This window comes from Perognathus longimembris, chromosome 2 (assembly GCF_023159225.1).
Source record: "Perognathus longimembris pacificus isolate PPM17 chromosome 2, ASM2315922v1, whole genome shotgun sequence".
NCBI classification, from domain to species: Eukaryota; Metazoa; Chordata; class Mammalia; order Rodentia; family Heteromyidae; genus Perognathus; species Perognathus longimembris.
The window spans coordinates 47,610,200-47,633,999 of record NC_063162.1 but is presented as its reverse complement, the minus strand read 5'-3'; the positions used below and the strand labels follow the sequence as shown (position 1 = coordinate 47,633,999).

General features: G+C 38.6%; 1 protein-coding gene across 1 annotated transcript in view; it reads left to right on the top strand.

Moving 5' to 3' along the window:
• Positions 1-23,800, top strand: part of Micu1 (mitochondrial calcium uptake 1) — a 149,765-nt gene that overhangs the window by 68,098 nt on the left and 57,867 nt on the right. The window contains exons 7-8 of the mRNA XM_048338988.1: positions 15,701-15,783; positions 17,542-17,739. Of these exons, the coding sequence (XP_048194945.1) occupies positions 15,701-15,783; positions 17,542-17,739 (281 nt within the window). The remainder of the gene's footprint in view (positions 1-15,700; positions 15,784-17,541; positions 17,740-23,800) is intronic.

Below are 23,800 nucleotides of genomic sequence, written 5' to 3'. Positions count from 1 at the left end.
CTTTACATTGAATGATATGATGCAGCTTTGATGAAACCAACTTGGAAAATTGAATAATATGAACTATGGAGGTGGTCCTAGTAAATGTTTGTTGAGCTGAAATGAGATTTTAACTTATCTACTGCTTAGTCCTATTATTTTCATGTTTTACTAAGTGTCAGAAGGAGCCCAGAACAGAACCCTCAGAATAACACATTATGTAACTCCCTTAACCACTTTTTCTCTTCTGGAACTCTAATGATAATTTTTTCTGTATTTTTAGTCTGATAATATTTTTATCTTTATTTTACAAATGAGGAAACTGAGGCATATAAAGGGTTCCAGAATTTACCCCTAATCCCCCAGTGATTAAATAGGTAATTTGGAATTTGGATCCAGACTGACCCCAGCATCTGGCTGCCTGTGGCTTGGCTTTACTGCTATGCTCACATTTCAACAGTGACAGCCATAACTTTGCTGTCTGCTTGTTCTCTCAGGCTGAGCTATGAAAAGACTGGTCAGAAATAATCCTGTAGATAACAAGCTGTTCATGCATCCTTGCAATTTGATTGCACACTGTGTTGTCCACTTTACCTAACAAGTCACAGGGGAAAATATTCCACAGAAATTACACTGACATCAGCTCTTGTCCATGCTCAAATTGCTACTCAGATGACAGAAAATGAGACATTTGGTGCTTCTCTTTCCTTGTGGGTAAACAAAAAATCATTACAGTCTCAATAGAGCAAATGGTTTCCAAGTTATCATATGAGAAAGCAAGCAATTCCTTAAGCTTCAAAAGCTTTGCTAGCAAGTGGTTTAGGACTAGGGAAATGTATTAGCATGTTTTTTCACCTGTGAAGCCCTAAGGGCCACAGAAAACCAGCTAGAACAGTACAGAGGACCTTATCTAGATGATGCATGACTGTAGAGTCTGACTAGTTATTCTCATTGAAAGTTATGGGCTCCATAGTACTAAAGAAATTATCATCATTTTGAATAACACGAACTGTCTGCCCTAATGGATTGAAACTTGGAGTCCAAAATACCTTAACTCTACTAGTTATCTAAAATAATATTCAACAATTATATATAGCAAATCATTTCTTTTCTTTCTCAATTTACTTTTTCTAAAAAATAAAATTAAGAAAACTGCTTTTCTAAAAAAATCATGTTACGCAGTATAGTTTGTCCCATTAAATAGAGTTAAATTTCACTTCTTTGGTTTGATTTTTCTAAATAAGATTTACTTGCATCCAGAATAACAACCAATTCAGATATTTAGAAATATCTAACAACAAATGGCATGGATTTCTCACTCTTCTCTGTACATGATTTGGATATAAGGTCTTCCTTGGTCAACCTAACATTTTAAACATTTTTTATTCTGCCTTACATACATGCATCCATACACATTCTTCAGAAACTCTCTTCATGCTGTTTTTTTTTTACCTTGGCATTTAACATTGTTTATTATTTTATGTAATTGACTCCTTTATTTTACTTATTATCCATTTCCAACCTAGACTATAAATTGCACAATGCAGTCACAAGTTTGTAATGATATCCACTACAATCATATTTATTGTCCTTCAAGTATTTGTTGTGTCAGGGAAATAGAACAAGAAGATAAAGTATGTTGGCTTTTTTAGTCCTGTCCTCTGCCAAAAAAAGTTTTGCAAGCATAGGACTTGACTTTTTTGAGAACCTAAATGCAAAATGGTCCTTGTAGATGTTTTGTCTTCAGTCTGTATTGACGACAATAGAGAGAAAGAAATCTGAGTTTTAATTAATGTAGTTCAAAACAAGCTTGGTTTCGTAATATAATTCAGATTTTGTAAATTTTTGTTCTCCCCATGTTCTAATTCACAAATTCTATTGTTTGTACCTCATTTTTCTGATCATCTTTGATAGATTAAATTGAATCATTGTCAGCATGATCATCTGTGTCAGAATATTAAATATTTACTAGATAACTACTCATTAATAAACTTAGATTTATTCTAGGCAAGATGAAGAAATGGCTAGTTATTAGTATCAAATAATTTCCAAAGATCCTCTGATCCTTAAAGAAGGTTAATAAGAAACGAAAGAATATGGTTATTAATGGCTTAATTCTCTGCACTAACCACAACATTAGCCAATGGTCTTAAATCTTTTAATAGAAGGCAGAGTTCTCCCTCCATAACCAAATATAGAAAATGTTTATCACTATTTATCTAAAACGATGAATATTATTTATTGATTTGGATCATTCTTACTAAGTCACTACATGAGGACATTATAACTTAAAGTTTGGATCTTGTCCATTGGAATATTATGGATATGTTTTATGTTTTATTGCTATATGCATTCTAGCTAAAATTGTTAGGTCTGTGGTCTAATAGCATGAAACAATTTTAGAAGAGGAGATTGAGAGGCAAAAATAAAACACTTGTAAAAGTTAATTATTAACCATCTTCCTGTGTTTTTACTATTAATCTTTGAAAAGCCATAAGAAATGCCAAAAGCAAAAACAAAGAACCTGATGGCATGTTCAATATTTAGGGCTTTGAAGTTTAAAAATATCGAGCACAATTCATTGTATTTTGATTTTGACTACTTTAGATTTCACACAATAGTGGAAATTCTGGATTAAATCTGTTTTCAATATAGCTGAATTTGGCTTAGTGAAACTTAAATCACTGGGCTCTATCTTCCTCACAAATGTACAAGCCTATTGAGAAATTAGAACTGCACACAAGTAAAATTAGGTAATATTTTATTTCTTGACAAACTATAGTGAAAAGCAGATCAGAAAACATGTGGTGACTTGGGAAGAATGGTGCTTATTAGTAATACTCCATCTGATATTACAGATGAAAATAAGTTACAGATGAAATAAGCTTCTCAGGTTGTGTGATCTGCTGAAAACTATAAGCACACCCCAACAAATTTAAGGCAGTTTTAAATCAGTCTTCCTGATATATCACAGTTGAGGAAGTTATAGAGAAAATTAAGTTTACTCTTATAATTTTTATGTCTCAGAAATGTCTGTTATTGCTAAATTGAAATTATCAAGAGTAAGACAATGAAGATGAAGGTTAATCTTTTCCTCGGTGATATTTTAGCCTGCAATATTGCTTAGAATTTGAAAAATACTAATATTTTACATAATGAAGTGTATCTCAAAAGGATCTCAATGTTTACCAGTAACTTCCTTCTCTAGCATAACCTGTTTCTTTGGTTAATTCTTGGTCTTGTGATACTGTAACTTCTGTCACAGCAACAGCAATGTGTTTACATATATCAAGTATTTATTGATGATATTTCAATTCTTTTGAAGCCAGATATAACTTGAGAAAATTTCAGTAGCCTTAGCTGTTATAAAAAAAAAAAGTTGAAATTTACATCTTTGCATCAACAATGACCCAAGCTGTTTAGTTCAGATGAGTGAGAAACAATTCTTTTGAATAGAAAAAAGCTACCCATCTAACTCCATACCCTGGTTACAGTGTTGAATGGCCCTTAATGTGCTTGAGCCATACATATTCCCTCCTTTATTATCCTCCAGCAGATTGTAGACACTTGTCCCTGATCACAGTTCCTTACAACTCTCTATCTTTTGTCCCAGTCCTCCATAGGCCCTACCCTGCCCTGTTTTCATTCTGCAGATAGTTGGACTGGCTGTGCAGGTATTTAGCCCTTAATGATTGGTTATATTTGAAGACCTTTGCTTATGGTCTCTGACCATGTTTTTTTACCATTTGCTCTTAGAAACTGATCTAGAATCAAATATATTGGCCCCTTCCTTAAATCCCACGACTTTATAGTGTTTGGTTATGCTTAGAGTTTATCATGTGTCACCTACTTGCTTCTGGAACAAGTTTTGAAAATGCTTATCCCTTGTACTGGGGATTTGAAGGATGTACAAAAGGATCAAGGCAAGAAATGGTGGTTGTTATTGGATAGCTTCCCTCATTTCTGCCTGTTCTAGAGACAGTAACCAGCACAGTATCTGGTACATAGTAACTATTCCATAGATATTTGCTGACTAAATAAAATAAATATCTAAGGATTTTCTCAATGGCTGCTTAGTGTACTTTCTAAAAAGATTGATTACTCAAAGCACTTTCAGCATCCTGGTTAATATTTAAAAGTGCTTAAAATATAATAGTTTTGTTATACATGTATATATGTATATAGACATGATGAAAGCTAGAAAATATTTTATAATAACCAAATTTTTCTACTTAGACATTAAACTGGAAAACAAATCGTTTTGGGGTCGACTGCCAAGCCTAATCACATGTAAAGAGGGTCCTTCAAATTAGCATAGGTTCCTGTGTGAATCTTGGGATTGAATCTTAGGATAAGCAGTTGTTTGCCTTATGTGATCTCTGGTTATTGGAATGAAGATAAGCTTTGTTTTTTTTGTTGTTGTTTTAATTTTTTATTATTATTCTTATTTGTTTTTATTGTAAAGGTGATGTACAGAGGTATTACAGTTACGTAAGCTGGGGAATGAGTACATTTCTTTTTGAAGTATCACTTCTCCTCCTTTTCTCCCACCCAACTCACTTCCCCTACAAGTTGTATAGTTCATTTTCAATATAGTGTCTAGTGAGTATCACTGCTGAATTAGTTCTCCCCTTGTCCTACCATTTCTTTACTTCCTCTTACCCTCCCTCAAACAGATAAACTTACATACAACAGATAAGCATTGTTTAGAACTATGAAGATAGAGATGGGGTTCTGTCCCACAGACATATGTAGCCCAGACATAAAATAGCAGTGAATTTGTTCTGCTGTATATTTGTATGGTACAACATAACCTTGATACAAGGAAAGAGACAGCACTAGTTTGCCTTGTAGAATCTCTTTCCCCAGAACACAGAATATCCAGGTTTGTTTACATCACTGACACTGAATGCTCTTCCTGTGGTACAGCTGTCAAGTAATGTTGTGAGGAAGACCAATTTAAGTGAAAGACTGATTCTGGCAGCTCTCCAAAAGTCAGCTCGTAAATGAGGCTGAGATAAAGCTCTAAATTAGGCTGTGTACTGTAAAATAGAAACCAGCCATTTCTTTTCTTCACATGTGAAATTGTAAGTTGTTATTATTTGTTTGAGTCAGAATTAGCATATATTTCTAGAGAAAGTTCATTGGAAGAAAAGCATTTGTGAGAAGGATAAAGTACTTGTGTGGCTGAAGTGTGGCTGAGGGAATTCCAAAACAAGTCTCATGATCTTTTTATGAAGTTTAAAACTCAAGTTCTTAACATGTACTGTTTCTTACTACTTAGAAGAACCTCACCAATTTTCATTAAATAAATGAATAAGAAATAAGGATTTTCAAATATAAGAAAGACTGAATCAATATAAATTTTAAGTCTGTTCTGAGAAAGCATTAAATTTCTATGTGTTTTCCCTTAATGTTCAGAATTTGGTAGAGTAGAAACATGAGTCTTCTGACTAAAACCTTCCAAGTTAGTGCAATTAGGAACCACAACTTACTCCTATTTTAAGGGGTCCTGAATACCAGTGACTGACTGTAGACTAGCAAATACCAGAACACAGGTTTGTCTAGGAAGTACACAAACATGGCCGTATGTTGCATCTTGGGCAGCTTTTTCCTAGGCCTATCCTAAACTTAATCTAGCCTAGAGTTGGGTTCTGTTCCCAAAACTAGTTGAGGTAAAGTCTTTTCTAAATGTAGACCATTCCCAGAGGTCTAAAAGACACCAGAAAACTGGGGTAAAGATTAATCAGCACGCGTAAGGCCCTGTTTTCAGTTACAGTTATATCAGAGCTACAACAACACACGCACACATACACATACACAATATTGATGACCTTTTTAAAATGGCAAATTGTTCCCCCTTCTCTCATCTGACTACCAAATCCATGGTGGTCCCAAAACCACTTGTACAGCAGGATTAACTATTTGAATTGGTGAGAGCATAAATTATTGTCACCACCTTTCTAGTATCTTGATGGTATTGAGCATGGAATCTTGATGGTAGAGTGCCAAACATGAGCAAGGCTCTGGGTTCAGTCTCCCTATGCCTTAGAGGTGTTAAAAAGCACATGAAAAGACCTTCTTGCTAAAGGAAAGAAGGTGATATATAAGTGATCAAGCTACGAATCTGGAAAAGTTCATTTCAACCTTCTGGGACAAGTGGTTCTCAATGTATTTAGTTGCAGAGGACTAACTCCTGAGAAATAATATGATTAGTTTTGGACAGCACTGAAAACCAGCACTGAGACTGAGTCCTCTGTGCTGTATTCTCTTCCATATTTCCCCACAAACTCATAGAGCAACAGGCTTTCTGACCAGGGTAGCAATGTTATCACAGTGTGGTCAGCCAAATGCTGCCAGTCACTGCTGTTCTTACCATCAAGGCTGCTTCTCACGTAAAACGTGGATAGGTGTAAGATGTTACCGCTATGTTCTTGAGACGATAATAGGACCATCTGAAATGTTCAGGGGCTCAAAGCTGAAGGTAGTTTAGCTGTGAAGACTAGTTGGAAAGGAGGAAAGCAGAAAGAGGTCACACAGTGGGTAAAATCCTCCCTAAGCATGAGTGCCGTAGCAAACCTGTAAAACGGGGCATTTTCTTGCTCTAGCTCCATATCTGCAGTGTTAACTTAGATCTCTGGGCTGGAGATTGCCATGGAAACCAGCAAGCCAATTTCTGTTTCTGTCTCTGGGCTCTCCTAGCTTCTTTTTTTTTTTGGCCAGTCCTGGGCCTTGGACTCAGGGCCTGAGCACTGTCCCTGGCTTCTTCCTGCTCAAGGCTAGCACTCTGCCACTTGAGCCACAGCGCCGCTTCTGGCCGTTTTCTGTATATGTGGTGCTGGGGAATCGAACCTAGAGCCTCGTGTATCCGAGGCAGGCACTCTTGCCACTAGGCTATATCCCCAGCCCCTCTCCTAGCTTCTTTACCTTCAGTTCCATCACTATCTGTAGACGCCAGAGCCTGGGAATCTCTAGACCACACAGGGTATCTTGAATCCTGTCAGAGGGGAAGTTTCCTGGGGCCATGAGTATGGTGAGCTTCTTGTGCAGTTTAGAGAGTGGATCTGGGTGTGCTGATACGGGCCTATATATAATCCCAGCACTTGGGAGGCTGAAGAAACAGAAGGAAGCTCAAGGCCCATGTAGGCTATTAAGCCAACATATCTTAAAATGAACAGAAAATGAAGACTCCAGTGTCCAGGGTTTTCAGCCTCCCGGGCTCTCCTGTCCTGCAGGAGAGACAGGAAAACACGCCCCACCCTGACGGGCCAAGAAGAGGAAAGGGCCAACAAACTGCCACCCCAGCCCCTTTAGTCGTAGGACACACAGACAGTCCGGGAGCCAGTTAGCGCTAAGACTCGTTTAATGGCGGCAATAAGTTGTTCTTTTACATGGGTCGGAGGGCGGCGGAAGGGGTGGGGTACGTGCACCTACGTAGGGGCTGTGATTTGATGCCTGAGCTGTCCATCAGGGTGGAACTCTGAGGGACCTCCCTAAGGGATGGCCTATATCTATGTCTTGGCCCCCAGGACCGCCTCTGGGTTCACGACCAGCAGCCATCTTGGCTCACACGAGGTCTGAGGCGAGAGGCGGGGCTGGTTAGAGCCTTCCAGTTCTGGAGCCGGAGAAAGCAGGTGGGGCTAACAGCCACGTGGCCCCAGGGCTGGAGAAGAGGCAGGCCTGCTAGGACTGCCTCTTAAAGCTGCAGGCCGGTGCCCCACACTCCATTACTTTTTAAGTCTTCACATTAAAAACAGAAGGCCCCAGATACCTGAGTCTAGGAAACATAGATGAATTGCTTCCACTTTTCTTTCTTTGTACATTTCAACAGATCTCCCTCTTTATCAATATGGTCTTCTTCAGCTTCTGGGAGGGACCCAAATGTGCCCTTGATGTGCTGCAGTTTAGGAGCACCCTCCTGAAGAAGCAGCTCTCCCTTCTGTTCAACTCTTAACTAAGTCAGCAGTAGAGGTGGGCCTAGAGGCTGTTCCAGGGACCCAGCTGAACAAAATGACTTAAGCACTTGTGCAGGATGGTCTCTGGCCTTGAAAATCTAGTGTAGATCAGACATCTTGATCAAGGTAAGATTGCAAGTAGTGAACTCAACCATTACATAGTTTCCACTCGAAGTTCCCAAGCAGATCTTGAACACTAGTTCATGAGGCAACAAATCCACAGTAGGTGTCCTCAGCACTGGGGCTATGCACAGCAGAATGTGCCAGTAGCCCAGCAGTTACTCTCCAAGGGCCAGGAGGGCTCAACTGGACCACTCTGTTGCCCTGCAGCAGCCTTCTTTGCCTGACTATAGCTGCAGATGACAGCCACAGAATCCTCTGAGAAAGACAGTGTGTCTGTCCACCATGTTCATCCTCCTTTGAAGCTCTTAGACCACTCCTTTCATGGTTATCTCCTTCAGAGGCTGCCTCCAGAGTATTAAGCAATATCAGGATAATACAAAGTCTACATTACTAATCATCTGGGTGATGTGGCTTGTTGTAACTGCCTCTCTTCCTCAAGGTTTGGAAGGCTGTGGCCCCTGGGAGAAACATCCCTAAATGCAGTTGATCTAAAACTCCTGCATTGGCCCTGGAGCCCAGCTATGCTCCATGCATCACTAACAATATAGGAGGCAAAAGCAAACCTTGACCAGAAGGTGCCAACCTAGCAAAATTCCCCTAGCCAACAGCTCTGACTGCTAAACAGCATAGTGAGACTACAGCTGAACTCAGCTGAGTTCCCAAATGGGACCACTGTCTTTGATTTCATGGCTGAAAGGCTCTGGTGGCTCTCCAGATAGCTGTCCTCTTTCTGTTTGGTTTCAGAATAAGGGAAAAGGACACAAATTGTGTTCTGGATAGAAGAAAATCTGAAGTGCTATTCAGGGAATCAGCCAAGGAGATAGGCCTTTGAAGTCCTAGAAGGACTGCAACCCTACATGCATACCAAGCAACAGCAGCAGCCATGCTTATGGCCTCACTGCCACCAACAGAGCCCTCCCACTGGTCCTTTCCAGCACAGATGAAACATTTGAGAAATACGTGTGTGCGTGTGCACACGCGCACACACACAAACACACACACACACACACACACACTGATTTTAAAAATCAGACTTAACAAGCCAGCCTGGGTCAATGAAAACAAAATTGGTCTACTATTGCTTAAGTGTGTTTAAGATGATTCTTAGATATTTTCATTTTGTATAGCATTCTTTTAAAGCCTAATCATCCCAAGGCAATACTATACTACAACTACAACAAATTGGACCATGGAAACTCCTCCTTTACATATACACACTGCAAAGGAACAATTTTCTCTATACTTTCCCCACCATCATACTTTAAAGCATTCAGAAAAGTTGTGGGACATTTTTTAAGTGCAATATTGTGCATTCTGTAGAAGGAAAGACACCAGGACCTCATATCAGTGCTGGTCCATTCTGCTAAAAATGCAGTCTTGTCCTAGGTTGATTATACTCAGGATATTGCATTTATGGGAGACGCTGACCATTAAAAATTCCCTAGAAGTGAGCTGTTAGAATGTTGAAAAGCTTGAGGCAAATCTTGAGAAACCTTGATAAAGGGATAATGCTTTATATTTACTCAGTGATCCAACATACAGGGGAGGATGCATATTGGTTGTTTGTTTTTTCACTTTTCAAAAAAATTAAACACAACAGCTTGCAAGAGCTGCATTGAGTTGATTTGGCTCTGTATGAGAAACTTAATAATATGGTCAACAATGCTTAGGCCTCAGAAGTAGTGACTTCTATCTCTGATAATCAAGTTGGGACTCGATAATCTAACAAATTCAATTGAAAGGTTGGTCCTTGTGTAGAAAATTATAGTCTAAATTTTTTTTATAACTCAGAATTCTCTGCTACAACGTATTAATTACCTCACTGTATTCTATTGCCTCATTTTAAAACAGGAATGAAATTGGTAGGGATTCTTTTATTATTATATTTTTATATTTAAGTAGTTGTACAAAGGAGTTGCCGTTCAACAAATCAGTTTGAATGAATGCAGTGCATCTTGATCAGTGCCACCCTTTTCATCATTCTTCTCCACCCCTTCCAATCTTCCCTCTAGGAATTCTTTCTTTGAAGATTCAAGCTAACAGTAAATAAGAAACCTGTTTAGACTTTTTTTTTTGTCCAGTCCTGGGGCTTGAATTTGGGACCTGGGCACTGCCCCTGGCTTCTTTTTGCTCAAAGCTAGCACTCTACCTCTTGAGCCACAGTGCTACTTCTGGCTTTTTCTGTGTATGTGGTGCTGAGGAATTGAACCCAGGGTTTTCTGCATGTTAGGCAAGCACTCTACTGCTAAGCCACATTCCCAGCCCCAGCATTATCCAAAAAGAAATATACTGGGCTGGGAATATGGCATAATGGTAGCGTGCTTGCCTCATATGCATGAATCCCTGAGTTCGATTCCTCAGTACCACATATATAGAAAAAGCTGGAAGTGGCTGGGAATATGGCCTAGTGGCAAGAGCGCTTGCCTCCTACACATGAAGCTCTCGGTTCGATTCCCCAGCACCACATATATGGAAAACGGCCAGAAGGGACGCTGTGGCTCAGGTGGCAGAGTGCTAGCCTTAAGCGGGAAGAAGCCAGGGACAGTGCTCAGGCCCTGAGTCCAAGGCCCAGGATTGGCAAAAAAAAAAAAAAAAAGAAAGAAAAAGCTGGAAGTGGCACTGCGGCTCAAGTGGTCGAGTGCTAGCCTTGAGCAAAAAGAAGCCAGGGACAGTGCTCAGGCCCCAGGACTGGCAAAAAACAAACAAACAAAAGAAATATACTCATTACATGACTTATATAACTATAACCCCTCTGTATATCACCTTTATAATAACAATAAAAGGGAAAAAGAAAAAAGAATATAATCTATTCACTTTTCAGCAATCCATCAGTATTACCAAAAATGAATTTAAGGTGGCACATTACTCATTGTGTTTTGAAGAAAGCCAGAATTCAAGCCCTTGTCCTGCACATTTTCTATTAAAGAACAGTAGGTGAAAGAGCTATGAAGTCTCAAGACAGCAATGTTGTTGCTGTCTGGTTGACTTGCTACACACAGAAAAGAATCATTTTTTCTTATTATCAAAGCAAAGTAGAAATGTTTGTGCTTCAGGAGATCTGAAGTTGTTGTTACTGTTGCTATCATTATTGTTAGTGGCAGAACAATGTTATAAAAATGGATTGTAATACAGAATAGACCTAATGTTGCTTCACATCCTAAAAGCAAAGATTGTCATGGAAATTTTAATCAGTTTCAACATATGGTAAGACCATTTTGGAAATCATGTAGAAAGCAGATTATACTATTTTTAGTAGGGTTTCCCCCTCACTGTTTGCTTTATAAGCAGCCTAGGATTCAAAAGAATTCTTCTCTCAGAACCTTTCTATGGAAACAGGTCATGAGTTAGCATAGCCCTAGAACACTTTAAGCTTTCTGTAACAGCTAGATTAAAAGAAAAATGCTGTGGAGTCTACATTTAAAGGAAAGCAAGGAAGTTTCAAAGAGAATTGCCTGAGCATTTTCTATAGAGCATATCTCACTGAAGGCAGGTGATGGGAGCTTCGCCAGAGATCAGCAAATTGAACAGGCTGAGGGGATTCCTCTTGGAAAGACCTTCCAGAGCACAGTGGTGATGCCCAGAGGAGAATGTGCAAGGCTGCTGGCCCAGCTTGCCTCGATAGTGACCACAGCAAGAAAGCACAGCCTCTGGATTTGTCCTCACATATACTTTAATAAATGCTCAGAGCAGCTCCACATACAGCTCTGTGCTCAGTGTGCAAGAAACTAAGCAAGGATAGAAAGACAGAGGAAATGTTGGATGTTTTATTAGTAAAATTAACTCAGCTTTAGTTGTAGAAGGAAATATAATCATGATTTGATAGGAAATTTCAGTCATATAAATGATCTCTGCACATGCCTTTGTGTGCAGCAAGGGCAGTAAGAATACAAAGTACTGAGAAAGCTAAACTTTTAAGCACTTAGTAACCTTTGTAATCAAGGGAGATAGTGAATGCAAATGCTTCTGTATTTAGTTGCTTGGCTCTCATTTTTCCAATTTCTGTTCATTTGGACTGCATTCCTCTTGATACTGGAAATCCACCTCCTTTGTCACTATTTCATTTCCTTTCCTTGTACCTTAAATTTCATCATTCTTACTCATCTCACCTGCACTCACCTTTTCTCACCCTTTAGTTTTCATTGAGCAGCTTCATTTCAGGCTCTTCCCAGCTAACCATGTAATATGCCAGCCGCTTCCAGCCTTAATCTTCTACCCTCTGCTCCATGTTTCCACCTAACTGAGTGGACCCTCCAGATCAAGCAGATCCCATCTGAACTGGTTTTATTACATCAAGCCTTTATACCTGTTTTATTTCTTGGTAAATGACATCCAAGCTACCTAGTAGTCAAAGCCAGTCACGCTGTCAGCACTTCTCACTGTCAACACATCACACCTAACTCATCATTAAGTTATGTAATTTCTGCCTTAAAGTATTTCAAATTTGTTCCCTCCTCTCCATTATCACTGCCATCTCTTTATATATTCTGCCTTTGCCACAATCTCAGATATCAACAAAGATTGGACAAATTACATATAAGAGCAAAGTGGCCAAGTGTGAAACAATAGAGAAGAATTGGAAAGTGCACTCATATCCAAAGAGGTCGATATTCAGAATTATTCTCAGTGCATTAAACTTGGTTATACTAAATGGAGACCCATAATGACACTGGTCTCTCAGATGCATTTGTCATATTCAGAATTATTCTCAGTGCATTAGACTTGGTTATACTAAATGGAGACCCATAATGACACTGGTCTCTCAGATGCATTTGTCCTATCTCTTTGAAAATACATTAGTGATTGTTTGATACCAAATATCTCAAGATGAGCAACTTGGTGGTACTGGCATATGAATAGGCCTAAGGACCAATGAAATAGAATTGAAGACCCAGAAATAAACCCACAGCCATATGGCCATGTAATCTTTGATAAGGGAGCCAACAACACTAGATAGAAGAAAGACAGGCTCTTCAACAAATGGTGCTGGCAGAGTGGCTGTACATGTGTAGAAAACTGCAGTTAGATCCTTATATATCACCCTGAACCAGAATCAATTCCAAATGGATCAAAGACTTCAATGTAAAATCAGATACCCTGAAAATATTACAGGAAGTGACAGGGAAACACTAGGGCTCCTTGGCACAAGTCAAAACTTCCTAAATAAAGATCCATAATAAACACAACAAATCAAAGAAAGACTGGATAGATGGATTGCATTAAACTGCAGAGCTTCTGCATGGCAAAGAACATAGCTAGCAAGATAAAAAGATCACAGATTAGGAGAAGATCTTCACTAGCTATACAACAGACAAGGGCCTCATATCTAAAATATACTTAGAGGGCTGGGGATATAGACTAGTGGCAAGCGTGCCTGCCTCGGATACACGAGGCCCTAGGTTCGATTCCCCAGCACCACATATACAGAAAACGGCCAGAAGCGGCGCTGTGGCTCAAGTGGCAGAGTGCTAGCCTTGAGCGGGAAGAAGCCAGGGACAGTGCTCAGGCCCTGAGTCCAAGGCCCAGGACTGGCCAAAAAAATAAATAAATAAATAAATAAAATAAAATATACTTAGAGCTCAAAAAATTAAACTCCCCCAAAAACAAATCCTCAAAGAAACAACCACCAATTAATAAGTGGACTAAAGACTTAAAGAAAGCCTTTGCTGAAGAGAAAATAAGAATGGCCAGTAGTTACATGAAGAAATGTTCTCTGACCATAAGAGAAATTCAAATCAAAACTACATTGAGATTCTACCTCATCCTAGTTAGAATGGCCATTATCAAGAAAACAGTAACAGATGCTGGCAGGGATGGTGCCAAAAGGAAACACTACTACATTGTTGGTGGGAATATATAAACTTGTTCAACCACTCTGGAAAACAGTATGGAGATTCCTCGAAATACTAAACATAGAGCTTCCCTGTGACCCAGAAATCCCACTCCTGGGCATTTATCCAAATGACTACAAACAAGGCCACACTAAAGCTACCAGCACAGTTGTGTTCATTGCAGCTTTATTTGCCGTAGCTAAGATATGGAATCAACCCAGATACCTCTCAATAGATGAATGGATCAAGAAAGTCTGGTATATATACACAATGGAATTCAATGCTTCCATAGAAATGACATTGTCCCATTTAGGAAGAAATGGAAAGACTTGGAAAAAATCAAATTACGTGAAGTAAGCCATACCCAAAAAAAACATAGGCTCCATGGTTTCCCTCATTTGTAATTATTATGATATGTCTAGAATAGTCCTAGGAGATGATCACAATAGCTCAATAGTTATGTATATATGACCATATAAAATTATGATAAAATGAACTCCAAGATATGGAAACAAGAGGTTTATTTTTTAGTGCACTGTTTGCAGTTATTTCTTTCATGTTTTTCCTTTGGTTTATTCCCTGTTGTCACTTTTTTAATTAAACTTTTTTCTTTATTGTCAAAGTGTGGTACAGAGGGATTACAGATTCATATGTAAGGCAGGGAGTACATTTCTTGTTCAACTTGTTACCTCCTCCCTCATTTCTCCCCTCCCCCTTCCCCTCTCCCCCCAAGAGTTGTGCAGTTGGTTTACACCAAATGGTTTTGTAAGTATTGCTTTTGGAATGGTTTGTCTTTTTGTCCTTTGTCTCTCGATTTTGATATTCCCTTTCCCTTCCCCAGTTCTAATACCCGTATAAACAGTATCGGGGTACTCAAATGATACAGTGATGGTGGGGGTGGGGGTGGGGTACAACCATAGGAAGGGAATACAAGAGAAACAAAACTAAACAATACAATCAAACAAATAAACACTGTTGTCACTTTCTTATGGTACCCTTTGTCTTCTATATAAGTTTATCTGATATGGGGAAGGGAAGGGGAATCAGAGAAACAATGGGAGAAAAGACAAAGGGTGAATCTATACCACAGCATACTCACAAGACACTATGTTGGAAATGAACTTTACAACTTGGAGCAGGGAGGAAAAACAGGAGAAAATGAGGGAATGGGTAACACTGTTCAAAAAGAAATGTACTGATTACTTATGTAACTGTAATCCCTCTGTACATCACCTTCACTATAAAATGAAGTTTAAAAAATATTTTTTTTAAAAAGATGAGCAGCTTGGAACACTGATGCAAGTACTGAGTCATGTTTTGGTTTTGTTGTTTTGATTTTTAGATCAAAACATATCAGCCCAAGAAGTATGTGTCTGTCCTGATAAGAACTTCTGAATTCATATCAAAGCAATGATGCATAATGTGACATTTGCAGACTTTGGAGTCAGTGTTGATCCCAGTTCAACTTCCAGTTCTGCTATATATTAGCTGTGCAATCTTGAGCTAAATGGTATTAGGATATGTAAAACACTTGCTTTGGCTAAAAGAAAACAGCTTGAACTCCTGGAAGAACAATTTGTATAGAATTCCTAACTGTACTTAAAATGGAGAGACTAGAGAAAACAAAGCTAACATGATGTAAACGTAAGACAAAAACTTAGACTATCAGTTGGATGCTGGAAGCTTATTTTCTGACTTGGATGGTATATTTTAGAGTTAAATCGTTATTTTTCTTAAATGATTTATTTTTGGCTAATACTTTCTAAGTATTTTTTCTCCCCCCCCCCACCTCTGTTTTCCTTTTTTTCCTTGCAGCTCCTCAAAGAAATTTTGAAATTGCCTTCAAGATGTTTGACTTGAATGGAGATGGAGAAGTAGACATGGAGGAGTTTGAACAGGTAAGTTGTAGTTGCAGATTCTTTCAATATTTAAAACACATTTTCATGTGCCTTAAAGTTAATAAAGGGTTTAATAAAGTAACCTCAGCTCTGCTTCTTTTAGATCCAAAAAGCAATGGTAGATTTATATATGACATTATGATTGTCTAATCAAATTGGTAATGACTATTGTGTGTAGAAAATGTTTTGCTCTAGAAACATTGGTATGCTTATCTTTCATTCTCATAAAAACCCTGTGAATACAAGAACTATTGGTTCACACTCTACATGAAGAAACTAAGAACCAGGGTGTTTGAATACATGGCTTAGGCAGACATAGCTATTAAATTATAGACTGGAAAAGAACTTGGAAGCTTCTGCTCTTTCTCCTTCATTACACTGTGTGTTGAAAGATTACCCACTTAGTTAGGAGCCTATAAGGATTTTGAATTTGAAAAAATGGATCACCAATGAGATAAAATTATTTTGCAGATTAATAGTTTGGACTATTGTAAAATACCATATTTTAATGGCTTAACATAGTAAGTTTGTTTTACTACTTACATAAACCCCAAAATGGGTGATTTATATACAGTTCTCCAAGCACTGATTTAGGGATACAGGCTCTTTATGTATTATGACCCTGTAAGCATCATATGGTTTCCAGGTAGAAACAGCATGGAGAATTATAGTTGGATAGTTTTTATGGGCCAGGTCTGAAGTAGCACATCTGATTTGCACTGGCACGCTTCTAGGTACTGTTTAGTTCTATGGCTGTACAAAAATCATAAAGTAAATGAGCTAGGCAGTCCGCCAGTCTCTGACACAGCATCCTTAAAAAGTAGAGACTGGGGATATAGCTCAATAATAGAGTTCTTGCCTAGCCTGCACTAGGCCTTGGGCCCTAGACTTGATACTTAGCACTTCCAGAATAAAAAATAAAATAATTCCTACCTGGGGGAGGGAGGTATGAGGGAGGAGGTAACAAACAGTACAAGAAATATATCCAATACCTAACTATGAAACTGTAACCGCTCTGTATATAAGTTTGACAATAAAAATTTAAAAAAATAATAATTCTTACTTGTTTTGGTAGCACTAAGGTTTGAACTCAGGACCTCATACTAGGAACTACAAATTAAGGCATATACCCTTCCCTTTTTGCTTTAGTTGTGTTTCCTAATAGAGTCTTGAGTTTATGCCAAGAAGAGCCTAGACTGTACTTCTTCTATTTATTCCTCTTGTGTGGCTAGAGTGACAGGTGCATATCAATATCTGAAGAGTCTGTAGTGAGAAGAATATAATTTTTTCAAGTTTACTGAGACATAGAAGATATTAGTGTGAGCCTAATCATTGTCCTAGTTGTGTGAAAGAGATTGTTTGTCTCCCCAAAACAACTGCTTACTCTTTTCTGAAGAGATTTCCTAAGAGGATCCTAACTATGAAAGTAGGTTATCTGTGCTAGAATCCTGGTTCTTCACCTTGAGCAGGTCATCCAACTCTGTGTGCCCCCATCTCCTCCTCCCTAAAATGAGGCCTTTAATAATGGGACTAACTTGGCAAGATTATTGTATGTGTTAAAAAGAGATAATGGGTCAGGAATGTGGCTTAGTGGTAGAGTGTTTGCCTAGCATGCATGGGGTCCTGGGTTCAATTCCTTGGTACCACATAAATAAAAGGAGATAATGGTTGTTCAAACATAGTCTACAATGGTTATTATTATTTTCCATGCTTCTTTCCTCTAATGCTTTCCTGGTTGGGGATTTGATTCTGTTTTAGGTTCAGAGTATCATTCGTTCCCAGACCAGTATGGGTATGCGCCACCGAGATCGCCCTACTACTGGTAATACCCTGAAGTCTGGCTTATGTTCAGCCCTCACAACTTACTTTTTTGGAGCCGATCTCAAGGGGAAATTGACCATCAAAAACTTCCTCGAATTTCAGCGTAAACTTCAGCATGATGTTCTGAAGCTAGAGGTAGGTACTTCTTGGTCTGCAGGAGGTCCATGACATGTGCACACCTCCACTTGGTTAGGAGTGCCGACATTATAGACATCCTTTCAGTTTAAATCCAGCTGTGGTAACTGATTGATTTGAACCTGAGCAGTTGGTAATCTGTACCAACAGCAGGTAAGAAAATTATATATTCTGTGAAAACTGTCAAGGAGTAATGTGACTCTGGAATTAAAAATCCAAAGTGTTAAGATTGTAAATCTTCATTGTCTTTGGATACTCTCTAGAGGAGAAAATACAGGGGTCAGAATAGTTCTTGCTCTGGACATACATTCCCAGTTTTATATCTCTGTACAATGAGCACCAGAAGCTAGATATGAGAGGGAATAATAAACAATACTTTCTAAGTTTGTAAAAAGTAGTAACAGCTGGAAACACAAAATGTCAATTAAAAAAAGGATGTGCCCAGAGTTACAAAGATGTCTTGCTGTTTGGAAACGTACTATCTTAATTTTCCACTCAAACTTTAAATAATTATTCAATCAGTCTGAAGATATCACCCAAAACATTAATGATTTTTGAAATGTGTATTTGTGAAATTAAGTATGTTTTAGATTGATTGGTTATTGAGTCTGTTCAAAACACTATATGCCTTCTATATTAACTTTCATCTGGAAACAAAAATAATTATTAGTTTTTTGAGTATTTTGAAAATTCCACCACATGACTGTTTCTGAACCTCTTTCTTTTCCCAACATTTGTTCTACCTTAATTTTGTTGGGAATTTCTAAACATTCAATACTCTACCTAAAAATATGTGGAAATACTGGAGTCACTGGTTCATTTTTATTGTCTATGTTACTTCTTTACTGTCCCATTTCCCTGAGATTCCAGACAGGATTTCTAGCTTTTCCACCCATCCAATTCAACTGAAGCAGTTTGAAAAATTGCAACTGAGTTCCAGTTATCCATAAGAATGCTGCTTGAAAGCCAGGCACTCACTGGTATCTCACTCATGTAATCCTAGCTACTCAGGAGGCTGAGATCTGAGGATCACAGTTCAAGGCTATCCTAGGCAGGAAAGTCCGTGAGACTCTTATCTACAATAAATTACTCAAAAACCAGAAGTGGAGCTGTGGCTTAAACTGGTAGAGTGCTAGCCACGAGCAATAGAGCTCAAGGACAGCACCCCGGCCCTGAGTTCAAGCCCCATGCCCCACCCCCCCCCAAAAAAAAGAATGCTCCTTGATATTCATAATCTGGGAAAAGCTAGAAGGATGAATAATAGCAAACTTGGAAATGTGCCTTTATACTTGTTTTTTGAAAATTATGTAATTAATATTCATAGAATTTACCTCAAAAATAAAGTTATGGATTTCTATGATTCAGCAAAGCTTCCTGTAATTAGTGGCAAAAACTGTACCCATAGTAAAAGGTCAATAAACTTTACTACATGGAAAAGCTCTACAGATTCTCTACCCTTAATTGCCTTAGCTCTGCTGGAGAGATACTTTTCCTGTGTTATGTGCAGCACTAAGCCATCCTGAGGAAATGTGACTAAGTGCTTCCATGTCAGAGTTTTTCTTCGCTGCATGCAGTCTAGCAATTCACTGAAAAAACTTCAACAATAATTGAAGCAAAATACCTATCTTCTCAGCTCTCATTTAACCAGAAAATTAAATTAATCACACCTCAGTTGACATTTTACATTCATTTGATTATACATACAAAGTTCTGTCTTCAGTACTGTGGGTTTTGCCAATAATCTTACCTCATCAAACTTGCAGATGATGTAATTCAAAATAGAACTTCACAGAATGGAGGAAAATAATGCATTTTAGAAATTACTTTAAGAATTAGTCTTCTAGAACTTGGAAATGTTAATGTGTAGAAGTTGAATATCACTACTCAAAGTATTTGTAACCAAAAGTGGTTTTGGACTTCAAATTTTTTATTTTGGAATATTTGCAGGTATATAATAAGATATTTTAGGGAGGAGGCCCAGTCTAAACACAAAATTAATTTTTATATACCAAATATATATATATCCTGAGCCTTTTTTGTTTTTTGTCAGTCATGGGGCTTGAACTCAGGCCTGGGCACTGTCCCTGAGGTCTTCTGCTCAAGACTAGTGCTCTACCATTTTGAGTCACAGCTCCACTTCCAGTTTTCTGGTACTTAATTGGAAATCAAAGTCTCATGGACTTTTTCTTGCCCAGGCTGGCTTTGAACCATGATCCTCAAATCTCAGCCTTCCGGAAACTAGGATTACAGTCATAAGCCACTGGCTCCTGACTTGAGCTTAATTTTATACAGTACTTTTAGTTCACTGTGACCCATCAATTGAGATCAGATTTAGAGGTTTCCACTGTGGTGTCAAAGCAAATACTTATTAGGCCATAATTTTATTTTATTTGCTGTTTTATATTGAATTGGTTTTTGGTGTTTTATTTTGTTTGCCAGTCAGGGCCTGGGCACTCCCCCTGAGCTTCTTTTGCTCAAGGCTAGCACTCTACCACTTGAGCCACAGCACCACCTCTGGCCTTTTCTGTATATGTGGTACTGAGGAATTGAATCCAAGGCTTCATTCATGCTAGGCAAGCACTCTACTGCTAAGCCACATTCCTAGCATGCATTGAATATTTTTATATAATACAAAATATACTAGAGAGGCTACAACTATGGGAAAGTGTATGAGAGGAAGAGAGAGAGATGTTTATACCTTTGTGAAGCTTCTATTCTTATTGGAATACTTGATTATATTCCTCAGAATATAGAAGAAAGAAGTAACTTCATATTCTTTTTTTTTTTTTTTTTTTGGCCAGTCCTGGGCCTTGGACTCAGGGCCTGAGCACTGTCCCTGGCTTCTTCCCGCTCAAGGCTAGCACTCTGCCACGTGAGCCACAGCGCCGCTTCTGGCCGTTTTTTCTGTATATGTGGTGCTGGGGAATCGAACCTAGGGCCTCGTGTATCCGAGGCAGGCATTCTTGCCACTAGGCTATATCCCCAGCCCCTTCATATTCATTTTAATGTGTCAGTTTGTTTTAAACTATGTCATATACTAGATCTCTAGTAAGTATAATCAGACAGTTTTTTAAAAACAAAATCTAGGAATGTGAATTACTTGTTATTTATAATTACATTTTAAAACAGAATATATTACATAAAATGTTGTTTGAAGCTAGGTGCTGGTGGCTCCCACCTGTAAATCCTAGCTACTCAGGAGGCTGAGATCTGAGGATCATGGTTCAAAGCCAGCCCAGGCATGAAAGCCCATTAGACTCTTATTTCCAAATAACCAGTAAAAAGCTAAAAATGGAGCTGTTGCTCAAATGATGGAGCATTCACCTTGAGCAAAAAATCTCAGGGGCAGTATCCAGGCCCTGAGTTCAAGTCCCAGGACTGGCACATGTGCATGCACACACACACACAAACGTTGTTTAGAGTGTAACACACCAAGTTGGGTTGTACTTGGTACTTGTAATAAACTTTGAAGGATAATTCAGGGTCAATACAAAGAAGTGAACAGATGCCAGTCTCCCCACAACCTGAAGCACAGTAGAAGTCTAGAGAGAAAGTATAGGTTTGTACTGTACTCCCCTTAGTTGCAATAGAACTCTATGTTCGCTAATGTCTCATGTGGATTGCCAGTGGGGTTAGAAATGATAGAGAAGATGAGGGAATTCATGCATGTGTCTGTGCATACATATAGCAGCAGCCCTTCCTAAAATACTTATTCTAGAAAGGTCTCGTATGTTTAAATTGATTAAGGATTATTTGTACATTTCTGGTCAAACTGATCCTGCCTACCATTTAGCAGTTCCTCATATGAGAAGACCAGAAGACTTTTGTGAAAGAATGAAAGAATTTTGTATCTCTAAATAGTGATTGTTAATGGTCATTATTATCCTAAATCCACTCAATGGTGTGGGTCCAGTGGGTAAAGGATTGTCCATAGTTTCCCAAATTAACAGCTTCATCCATCAGTCCTGAATATTCCCAACTGGATTTACATTCCTTTGAGAAAGTGTGGATAACAGAAAGCATTGTTTGGTGCTAATAAGCCTTTGTTATTATTATTTTTTTGCCAGTCCTGGGCTTGAACTCAGGGCCTGAGCACTGTCCCTGGCTTCTTTTTGCTCAAGGCTAGCACTCGGCCACTTGAGCCACAGTGCCACTTCTGGCCGTTTTCTATATATGTGGTGCTGGGAATCGAACCCAGGGCTTCACATATACAAGGCAAGCACTCTTGCCACTAGGCCATATTTCCAGACCCTTTGCTAAAATTTAATTCCACCCCATACTGTTTATGTGACATTTGATGCATTGGTTAGACTATTGGGGCTTTGTAAATTAGAGCCATGGCTAAATGAGATAATGTTTTGTTATGGTCTGAATGATATCCCTCCAAAATGCCTCAGCATATGATGTACTCTGTTTGGAAAAAAGGGCCTTGAACCTAGTGATAAATTTAGAAGGAGGCCATTAGAGTGAGCCCTAATCCAGTCTTTCTTCTCATTAAGAAGAAGACGGGGCTGGGATTACGGCCTAGTGGTAGAGTGCTTGCCCTCGTATACATGAAGCCCTGGGTTCGATTCCTCAGCACCACATATACAGAAAAAACCAGAAGTAGCACTGTGGCTCAAGTGGTAGAGTGCTAGCCTTGAGCAAAAAGAAGCCAGGGACAGTGCTCAGGCCCTGAGTTCAAGCCCCAGGACTGGCAAAAAAAAAAAAAAAGAAGAAGAAGAAGATAGGAGACTATGCACAGACAGGCAATCCCATGGAGAAGCACTCCAAGGGTAGCCACCTGCAGGAAACTGACCCTGTAACACCTGGTTCTTGGACATTGAGCCTCCAGAATTATGAGAAAATACATTTCTGTAATTTAAGCCACCCACTTGAGGAATTTGTCATGATAGCCCTATCACACTAAAGCAAAATACTTGAATAAATATTTTCACTTTGTTTTATATGCATGCCCCCTCTGCCATGATATTAGACATCTAGTAGACACCCACACAGGTCATCTCAGCTAAGTGACTGAAAGGCCTTACTTTAATTTTGAAATCATTTTTTGAGAGAACATCTGGAAAATGGCAGTAATTTTTGTTTTTATGGAACAGTTTTAATTTCACTTCTGAAGGTTTGGGTGATTTCTCCCTTCACTGAATATCAAATATAAAATCATCAAGGCCAAGAGGAAAATAGAAATGATTAATGGGATCTTAATAACTTTCATATGGGTTTTATAATTCCATCATTCCTTCTTTCTTACTCTTTTTATTTCATTTCTTATCTACTTTAACATTTAAGATCAAGGAGATTTATTATTCCATTTAGTTCATTGTTTCTATCTTGTTCTCTGCATAGTCGCTTTGAAAGTAAAGAGAATGCATTGATCCATCAAACTTAACTTCCAGAAAGATGGGGAAGAAGAAAACATCTTGAGTGTCTGCTGTGGTGCAGGCACTTTACAAATGTTACATACCTTCTGGTTTTCTTTCTCACAATGCTGTCAGTGTAATGGAACTAGGTTCATGTTACAGGTATGGGAACTGAAATTCAAAGTTGTAAAAGTCACTCTACTATTATGGCAGAGCCAGTATTCCACCCTCAGGTCTGTTCCACACTTCCCTAGGACTGAACTGTTTTGTTCTTTACCTGATTCATTGTTCACTTTTAGTCTGAAATGAGTTTTCTGTGCTTGATTATTTAGAAACTGAAAAAAAGTTGTTTTTAATTTAAGGAACAGAAAAATGGCCAAATTTCTTACATCCAGAATCTGTCTTCTCTAGTACCACTTTACTCCAGCTTTTTTTGTCATTTATAACTGAAAAGAAAGGCCTTATAGTTTAATGTTTATTGTACCAAAACTAGCCAATAAATTCCATATAATCATTAATATGCTGATTTTTAATGTTTCGGTTTGAGGTTTTTGTTTTTGTTTTGCCTGTCCTGGGGCTTGAACTCAGGCCCTGAGTGCTGTCCCTGAGATTCTTTTTGCTCAAGGCTAGCACTCTAATACTTGAGCCTCTTATCTCCAATAAACTACTCAAAAAACGCTGGAAGTGGCACTGTGACTCAA